At 47.7% G+C, this 9,825-nt stretch overlaps 1 protein-coding gene across 1 annotated transcript; it reads left to right on the plus strand.

The window, feature by feature from the left end:
• Positions 1 to 274: 274 nt before the first annotated feature.
• Positions 275 to 8,893, plus strand: EIF2B5 (eukaryotic translation initiation factor 2B subunit epsilon). The gene is made up of 16 exons (XM_045851941.1): positions 275 to 540; positions 1,595 to 1,719; positions 2,550 to 2,735; positions 2,813 to 2,990; positions 3,080 to 3,160; positions 3,422 to 3,499; positions 3,767 to 4,079; positions 4,989 to 5,134; positions 5,360 to 5,501; positions 5,624 to 5,725; positions 5,895 to 6,002; positions 6,412 to 6,502; positions 6,799 to 6,922; positions 7,497 to 7,622; positions 8,195 to 8,305; positions 8,451 to 8,893. Exons 1-16 carry the CDS (start codon positions 343 to 345, stop codon positions 8,508 to 8,510), a joined length of 2,169 nt encoding a protein of 722 aa, XP_045707897.1. The 5' UTR covers positions 275 to 342; the 3' UTR covers positions 8,511 to 8,893.
• Positions 8,894 to 9,825: the final 932 nt, after the last annotated feature.

Raw genomic sequence — 9,825 nt, forward strand, 5'->3', positions numbered from 1 at the left:
ATATCTCGAATGGATCTGGCCCCTTCACAGAGACTGCAAGTCTCATCATCCCGCAAGAATCTCTGTTCCTGTACAGATAAAGTCCTACTACATTTGCAGATTGAACCCCACCCCCAGCACTTTAACAGGTCAAGTTCACCGCGGCCGCGCCCCCTGCCTGCCTCCAACCTACTGAACCCCGAGACTCCGAGCTAAGAAGAGACGCATGCGCACTCTTCCTTCCTCGTCTCCTCCCACCCTATTAGTCCTCCTTAGTCTTTCGCGTTTAGGGTACTGGGTCCTTTTTGTCCCCTACTGCGTGCCGTGTTAGTTTACGTGCGTAAGTGGTGGCCGTGAGAGAAGATGGCAACTTCTGTAGCGGTGCCGCCTGGTCCAGTGGCCAGTCGGGCTAACAAGCGCAATGTTGGCCGGCCGGGAGGTGGCGGCGGCGGCGGTGGAGCCCGAGGGACCGAGGAGGAACCTCCGCCACCCCTACAAGCAGTTCTGGTGGCGGATAGTTTCAACCGCCGCTTCTTCCCGATCTCCAAGGACCAGCCTCGGGTGAGCGCCATGCGCGAATGAAGCTTGAGGGCCCGGGGCTGGAGCTAGTTAACCTTTCATCTGCCTAGTGAGGCGTGCTCTGGAAGAACGTGTGTCCAACCTCTTACCCTGAAGTCGGTTTACCTAGTTACGGGGGAGATAGTTTAAACCCTGATGACTGCCTGACCGAGTAAGTGGTTGGCAGACTTAGTAGTGCTGTCTCGCTCGGGTTTGGGAGGCGTACCGAGGGCTAAGTTGTAGAAGCAATGCTGTGAGAAGCCTTCGCTCGGGGATTCAGCGCTACAAGAAGAGGCTGCAAGTCCTTTTTAACTATGTGGAGAAAAATAAGAGATCCTTAAGTGAAAGGGAATATCACATCCTTTTACCTCCAAAAGGGAGGTCGTATTCCTAAAAAAGAACAGACTGTTTTGGATCTGGGCACGGTGTGCTTTTTTTTTCCTTCCAGGTTTTAATGGCAGCCAGTGCCTTCTGTGTGAAGGACGACAGAGTAGGTTTAGTGGCTGGTTGCCAGTAGCCTCTGTCTTGTTGTCTAGATACTGGGAAATTGGACTGAGCTAGTCCTGGGGATTGCTGGGTCACCCAGTCATCCCTAGTTCAGAGAGGGAATTGCATTCATTTCAGGGGTTCGCTGTTCATTCTGGACAGGTGATTTCGGTTAGCTCGCCCCTGACTCTTAGAAAGGGGTCAAGGAAGGAAATTTTATGGGGAAAAGGTCTTAATGGTGCTTAAGTTTCTGGAGATAGGATTGCTTCCCAGTATTCTTCTTTACCACAGGTGGTGTCCTAATCTATAGCAGCTCTCTCTGATTCTAAACAAGTAGATTTTATCTATGCTTACTAGATACAAATAGTAACACCTTAGACTCTAATGCTTAGAGCATGCTATGAACATCAAAGGCAGAACAGTGATTAACTTAAGTTGGAAAGATAGAACAAAACTATAGTGTTTGGAAACACTGATATAGGAGTGAAAATTGTGGGTGTAGTGAGGGAAAGAATGGTATGCAGAGGACCAGATTCAAGACTTCACATTTTTTTCACCTCCTACCCTCCAGGTCCTCTTGCCCCTGGCCAACGTGGCACTAATTGACTACACTCTGGAATTTCTGACTGCCACAGGTGTACAAGAAACCTTTGTCTTTTGTTGCTGGAAGGCTGCTCAAATCAAGGAACATTTACTGTAAGGCCCTGCCCCTTTTCATTCTGTGTTTCAACATTTTTTTCCATTTTTCTTAAGATGAATGTAACTAAATAAGGGGAAATCATGAGGGGCAAAATGTGTCTATGTAGATTCCATCATAAGGTCTAAGGGTATTCTCTCCACTTATTAAGTAGTGAGCAGCTGAAACTGACAAAGATTAAAGAATAACAATTGAGTTTTTCTGAATCTCACTTATGAAGTTTGGTCCCGGTGGGTTTTAAGTTATTATTTGATGGCACTAATATGGAAGTTACAGGGATAACATCTTTGTTTTTCCACCGAGCTTCTAAATATTGAGCTGTTCTTCATCTGTGTATTCCCAGTGCCTAACTTAGTACCAAGCACATAATAAGCATTTAACACATGTTTGGTGAAATCTTCTTGAAAAAGAGTAAAATGTCAGGATTTATGGAAGCTTAGGAAATTAAGACTTGTATATTAGCATGGTCTCCATTAGACAGTTCCTAAATTTGGTCTGGATTTTAGAAGGAGAAAAGTGTATTCCCAGGAAACTGTATACCCTAAGTCTCAGCAGTATTTTGAATTCAAATCCATGTTTGGGGACAGGGGTCAGGCTATGGAGAGGAAATAACCATGTTTCTCTAACCCATAAAACAGGCCTGGTGACAAAGGATACTGAAACCATTAATTATAGTTCATAAATCTCTTTGAAGTTCAGGACGCTGGCAGGAAGCCAAAAAAGCCATAGAGAAGGAGTGTGAATGTTGAATGGGGGAGAAAAACAGGGAAGCCCTGCATGATCTATGTGTTTGATTTACTCATTCCCCTCACCCTCCCCCTTCCTTTAGGAAATCCAAGTGGTGCCGCCCTACCTCCCTCAATGTGGTTCGAATAATTACATCAGACCTATATCGTTCACTGGGGGATGTTCTCCGGGACGTTGATGCCAAGGCTTTGGTGCGCTCTGACTTCCTTCTGGTGTATGGGGATGTCATCTCAAACATCAATGTTACCAAAGCCCTGGAGGAACACAGGTCAGGATGGGAAACAGGAGGGACAACAGTTCAGGACCAGCGGAACCCTGAGACTCTCTCCCTGCTACCCTTTATAGGTTGAGGCGAAAGCTGGAAAAAAATGTATCTGTGATGACAATGATCTTCAAGGAGTCATCCCCAAGTCACCCAACTCGTTGCCATGAGGACAACGTGGTAGTGGCTGTGGATAGTGCCACAAACAGGGTTCTCCATTTTCAGAAAACCCAAGGCCTTCGACGTTTTTCTTTTCCCCTGGTGCGTGGGTATCTGGATTCCTTGGGGCAGGAAGATGACAGGATTCAGCAAGAGAGCCAAGTTAAAGCCTTCGTAACTTCTCCCCACAGAGCTTGTTCCATGGCAGTGGAGATGGAGTGGAGATTCGCTATGATTTACTGGATTGTCATATCAGTATCTGCTCTCCTCAGGTGAGCCCTGCAGGGCCAGGGCTGCACATCAGAGGGAGAACCCTGAGGGTGTGTTGCTCCTTCCTAGAAGGCCAGGGTGTGTTTGTGTCTTCTCCCTCTTGTATCTGTTCTACAGCAAATAGTTATTGTCATCTTACCCCAATATTAGGAGCCTTTTGGGGATTCTGGCCCATGTCCTGCCATCATAGGGTCTGATAGGGTCCTTGGGCCTTCTGTTTGCTTCCAGCACTTAACTTTGGCCCCATCCAACTCCTCCCACAGGTGGCTCAACTCTTTACAGACAACTTTGACTACCAAACTCGGGACGACTTTGTGCGGGGCCTGTTAGTGAATGAGGAGGTAAGAAAGGCTCCAGTGCCTGCTTAAAAGAAGGCTAAGATATTGTCTCATGCAGACAGCTTTTCGTCCCCTTTTATGTTTTAGTGAACCTTAGGAGGGAGGAAAATAGCTGGGGTGGGGGGAGCAGTGCTCAAAGAAGAGTCTCAGGCCATTTGGCTGTGACATTGAGAGGCAGAGGGGAACTTGGGGTAAGAAGAGTGTTGTGCCTGGGGGTGTCCTTCCTTTCTTGCTTGTTTGGGCGACCTCCCTCTCCTTGTCCTCACTCAGATCCTTGGGAACCAGATCCACATGCATGTGACAACTAGGGAATATGGTGCCCGGGTCTCCAACCTACACATGTATGCAGCTATCTGTGCCGATGTCATCCGCCGATGGGTATACCCCCTCACCCCTGAGGTGAACTTCACTGACAACACAACCCAGAACTGCACTCATTCCCGGCACAACATCTATCGAGGGCCTGAAGTCACCCTGGGCCATGGCAGCATCCTGGAGGAAAATGTGCTCCTGGGCTCTGGCACTGTCATTGGCAGCAATTGCTCCATCACCAACAGTGTCATTGGCCCTGGCTGTCACATTGGTGAGTGCAGATGGGGAAGTCAAGCCAGCTATCCTAGCAGCAGGAACCTGTGGAGGCCCATGTCTCCAGAGAAGGAGAGAAAGGGATCATCCCTGAGAATAAGGAACCAGAGGAGTAGCTACCTTAATAAAGGAGAGAACAGAGATGTAAAAAAAATGATGCTTTAATTTGTGGCCCGTGAGCTTCTTATTGGGTGATTCTTCACATTCCAGGTTACCTTGTATTCATACTCAGGACCAACTAGTTAATTAACATGCAATAAAAACATCTGTGCATTACAGCTTACAAAGACCTTTTGCATACATTGTTTCATTTAATCCTCACTAAAACCTTGTGAGGTAGGTATTATTTATCCTTAGTTTGCAGATAAACAGACTGGTTCAAATAGGTTGTCTCACCCAAGGCCATAGCTAATAAGAGGCAGTGCAGGGAGTTGAATCTGAGTACTCTGATTGTTAAGGCCAGCGTTCCTTTTACCCTCCATACTGCCTGGTTAGCCTGTTGGTGACTCATTTTGGATGTAGGAATGTGGTGCTTTAAATGGAACTGCCCCTTTAAAAAAACAACATAATTCTAAATGTACAAGAAGAAGTAGAATAGATATGGACATACTCTAATAAGGTTCTTGGGTTCCAAGGGTCCCCAGAAATCTTGAAGGTTCTGGGGTTCTTAAGTCCTGTGTGATAGTCTATAATTGTCATAAACCTGGTGGAGGATGGTCAGGCTGAGCAATGTTCTGCTGTCAGGCCTGGGCTTAGAGGGGAAGAGGGTGTTTTTGCTGAGGTGAGAGCTGGAATATTTGAGCTGGGTGGGAGTTGTGCTGGTGTCAGTCAGCCGTGTCTTCCAGGAATGGCCCTGGTCTGGAGTTGGAGCCCTGAGTGACCAGGAGTCCTTCCTGTCCTGAGCCAGGCGACAACGTGGTGCTGGACCAGGCCTACCTGTGGCAGGGTGTTCGAGTGGCATCTGGAGCACAGATCCATCAGTCTCTGCTTTGTGACAATGCTGAGGTCAAGGAACGAGTTACCCTGAAGCCACGCTGTGTCCTCACTTCCCAGGTGAGGACATGCTCTGTACTGCGTATGCGCCCCAAACTGGGTGGTGGTCATGCTAAGCCAGAAGGGGCCTATATCCAACTGTAACCCAGCCTGAATTGAGCCCAGATCCATTGGTTTCGTTTGACTTCTACTTGGCTTATTTAGAGAAGTCACTCTCATTGTCAGGATACACTCTTCCCCAGCACACTGATGGTTTGTGACACCTGCTCCTTTTTTCTCCCCTAGGTAGTAGTGGGCCCAGACATCACACTGCCTGAGGGCTCGGTGATCTCTTTGCACCCACCAGATGCAGAGGAAGATGAGGATGATAGCCAGTTCAGTGATGATTCTGGGACTGACCAAGAAAAGGAGAAAATGAAGCTGAAAGGTGTGAGGCTCAGCAGGTGTGGGGCATCTGTGTGTCTCTCTGTGCCACAGAAAAACAAGTGTGTCCTCCTGGAGGGATTGGTACTTCAGCTGGACCTTTGCTAAGGACCAATGCCTTTCCAGGTTACAATCCAGCAGAGGTGGGAGTTGCAGGCCAGGGCTATCTCTGGAAAGCTGGAGACATGAATGTGGAAGAAGAGGAGGAACTACGGCAGAATCTGTGGGGTGAGCTGGGCCTGCTTCCTGCCACACACCCTTTCTAAATCAGAATATTGTGAAGGACAATCAGACTACTTGTTCACTGCTTTATTCATGCAGACAGGGCATATATATGACTCTCTGTCAATGGCTCTTGCCTCATTTTTCTTTTTTCTCACCCTTTTTGGGTTCTCAGGACTCACAATCAATGTGGAAGAAGAGAGTGAAACCGAAAGTGAACAGAGTATGGATTCTGAGGAGCTAGACAGCCGGGCAGGCTCCCCACAGATGGATGACATCAAAGGTGAGTGGCCAGGGAAGCAGTATCTTGAGGCAAAACAGGAAAACCTCCAGTTTATTCTTTATCTGGATCAACCAGCCAAAGACTCGTGTCCCTCCAAAGAAGGGTTTGGTATAAAGTCAGGATTAGCCCTGGCTGGCGTAGCTCAGTGGATTTGAGCGCGGGCTGCGAACCAAAGTGTCGCAGGTTCGATTCCCAGTCAGGGCACATGCCTGGGTTGCAGGCCATGGCCCCCAGCAACCACACATTGATGTCTCTCTCTCTCTCTCTATCTCTATCTCCCTCCCTTCCCTCTCTAAAAATAAATAAAATTAAAAAAATAAAAAAATAAAAAAAAAATAAAGTCAGGATTAGATGACAGTATGTTCCGGAGTGATGTTGGCCATTGAACTTACTGTTCCTTTGATTTTAGTATTCCAGAATGAAGTCCTGGGAACACTACAGCGGGGCAAGGAGGAGAACATTTCTTGTGACAATCTGGTCCTAGAGATCAACTCTCTCAAGTAAGAGCAGCCCCTCCCTATTTTCTCCTCCTGGGGTAATCGCAGGCAGATAGAGGTTCTCCTGGTTCTTCGCCATATAGGAACCTGTTCCCTTGACATCCCAAATGACAAAGCCAGTAGCATTTGGCACAAGGAGAGCACTTGGTGTTAGCCTCAGCATAGATTCCTCCTTCCAGAATCCTCCCCCTCCATGTGTTCCATCTGACTTCCTCTTCCCCGGCATCTTGCCAAAGTCAGTCCTACATCATGCTGAAAGGGCCGGTGAAGGCCTTGGTGTCACCACAGTCTCCCCACAGGTACGCCTACAACATAAGCCTAAAGGAGGTGATGCAAGTACTGAGCCATGTGGTCCTGGAGTTCCCCCTGCCACAGATGGATGCTCCACTCGACCCGAACCGCTACTGTGCCCTGCTGCTTCCCGTGAGCAAAGATTGGGTCTGGGTACAAGAGATTGGGTAGAGGCAGATATGCATCCATGCTGTGGTAACTTTAAATCAGGAGTAGAAGGTCTTGTGTGGGATATCATGTTACTGTGGTTCCTTTCTCCTCCCCTCTGGGAGTAGATTGGATTCTAAAGCAGCCATGTCTAGTCCAGAGGAATCAAGTTACATTCAGTATTGAGTGGCTTTTTAGATTCCAGGATTCAGACCCCATATCAGACCCCAAAGGCATGCCTAGAATAGACCTGGACTTTCACACTCTATGACTGTAAATGATTTGACCCAGAAGGAGATCAGCCTGCAGGCTTGGAGTAGGTATTCTTGAGGCAGTCTGCATATTTGATCCCCTTTCACCTTCCTGGGGAACTTCTTTTTCCCCAGCCCTGACTGCTGTCAGTTCCTAAGTCCCTCTGACATGATTCTACAGGGCCTGTGTCATCTCCCTCTTGTCTTTCCACATCATGACAGATGCATGTTATCAATACTGATTTTCTTTGCTGTTCATGTGTAGGTACATGCTCAGGTATGTATTGCAGCTCTCTTCTCTTTTGTAGCTGCTCAAGACCTGGAGCCCTGTTTTTAGGAACTATGTAAAGCGTGCAGCCGATCATTTGGAAGCACTGGCAGCCATTGAGGACTTCTTCCTGGAGCACGAAGCTCTTGCTACTTCCATGGCCAAGGTGACTACCACCTCAAGCCTCATAGTCCTACATTTGCTTTGAAACAGGCCTTGGTAGATCCCCAGTTGGAGGCATGCAAGAGGCAACTGATCGATGTTTCTCTTGCATATCAGCATTTCTCTCCCTCTTTTTCTCCCTCCCTTTCCCTCTCTCTGAGAATAAATAAATAAAATCTTTAAAAGAAAGAAAGACAGAGACAGAGACCTTGGTGACATTCATGGAGACACAAAACAGAGACTGACATGAATCCAATAGTAGTTAACAGCACTATCCACCCCTAGTGGTGTGCTCATTGCTGGCATAGTACAGCTTGGACCCAGGCTAGGAAGGCAGCCATTTGGAAGTTGCCCTGGTACTGTGCAAAGTTCTGGCAATGGTTGCAGAAGTTATACCTGTCCCAGTACCACAGTGAACAGCTTACTCTAGTCTGTTCCGGAAAAGGCTGCTCAGTGTGGAAAATGAAGCTGAGGACCTGGTAGAGAGAGGTGCTAAGATCCTGCTTCCTCTTCTGTTATCCATTATATCTTGCTGGACTCTGCATGGTCCCTGAGATCTCTGCTGGCCTTCTGCAGGTACTGATGGTTTTCTACCAGCTGGAGATCCTGGCCGAGGAAACAATTCTGAGCTGGTACAGCCAAAGGGATACAACTGACAAGGGCCAGCAGTTGCGTAAGAACCAACAGGTGAGACAGACTGCACTCTCACCATGGCTGTTGCCCAGTTCCCTGGTCCTTGGGACTCAGTGGTTATTTGAGCTGTTCATCCACTAAAGAGAACAGGATGATTACGTGCTTCTCCTCAACAGCTCACCACTATGCTTTCTTACAGCTACAGAGGTTTATCCAGTGGTTAAAAGAGGCAGAAGAGGAGTCATCTGAAGATGACTGAAGTCGCACCGCCTGCTCCTGTGGGTGTGGTTGAAGGCCCTCCTGGCTTCTGGAGCAGGGCAAGTGAGAGGCTAGTTGCAGAAGATGAGTAATCACCGTTCTGAGACTCAAAGGAGCAGAGGCTGGAACTACAGTATTCTTCCCACCGCCAGCAACCATGTGCCTCGAATCCTGATTGGGGAGTTGGGATGAGGGTAGCTGGGCTGAAACAAAGCTCTGCCTCGGGAGGAGCTAAGCAGGCCCTGCAGGTAGAGGAAGGCCAGAGGCATAGCTTTGTGCTTTGGCTTTCCCTGGGGAAACAGCAGAGAACAGCTGGCCGCCTCTGCTGCTTGTATTTGTTAATATTAAAAAAGAGAGAGAGGGGGTGTGTTTGATTTTTCTCCAGCTCTGACTAATCAGTTTTTAAAGTAGGTGACCAAAGAGTTCTAAACCTGTGACCTGGCAGCCTTTCCTTAACACCTGGCAGGGAAGGAGAAGAGGAGTGTTATGGCCACTAGGTGGCACTGTGGTGCCTTGCTAATTGACCATGGCCTTGGCTCATGGGTAGTGGAGGACCTAGATTCTTTTCTAGCCTCTGTGGACCAATTTGTGGTCCTGGAGTAGTGTGCCTGAGCCTGTTTCCAGAGAGCATCCTAGTCTGAGCACTTTTCTATCAGTGATGTGCCAAACATGCAAAGTCTGTTACCCACCTGCCAGAGTCTCATGCTTTGTCCAGTTGACCCAGTGTTACTACTGTCAGGGAAACTGGGCTGCTCTTTATCTTAAGGAAATTTGCTCAAGGCTGCATCACTCTTAAGGGGTAAGGCTACGGGCATGAGACTCATAATCCTGAATTCTTTCTACTTGGCAGACACAGTGTCTAGGTGAAGGGAAATGGTCCACTGAGGCTAATACAACCCCAAGCCAGCAATGGATATCTTAAGAACAGAGGAAGATAAGGCAAAATGGGGTTTTCCCTAATACTGAGGGTATTTACTCTATAATCGACATTTTGCTTAAAACTTTTCATGTATTATTTTCAGTTGTGATGTAGACTTTATTCCCATGTTCACGTGAGCCCGAAGTTCACAGAGGTCCCATAACTAGTCATTGATAGGGCCAGGATTTGTCACTGGACTCCAGAACTGGAGTCTGTCACTGCTGTACTGTGTCCTTTAACTGCAGCCATATGCCCTTCTAATCTGTTTTTAGTTCATTGTCTTCATACAGCCCTTGCTCTATTAACACTTAAATTGTGGCAAATATTACTAGTACCGGGAGGCCCTCCTGGAAATCACAGATAAAATGCTTGCCTCCCTCCATTTTAGTTGGGTGGA

The sequence above is a fragment of the Phyllostomus hastatus genome, unplaced genomic scaffold, assembly GCF_019186645.2.
Source record: "Phyllostomus hastatus isolate PE091 unplaced genomic scaffold, TTU_PhHast_1.1 phas_contig_86, whole genome shotgun sequence".
Lineage (NCBI taxonomy): Eukaryota > Metazoa > Chordata > Mammalia > Chiroptera > Phyllostomidae > Phyllostomus > Phyllostomus hastatus.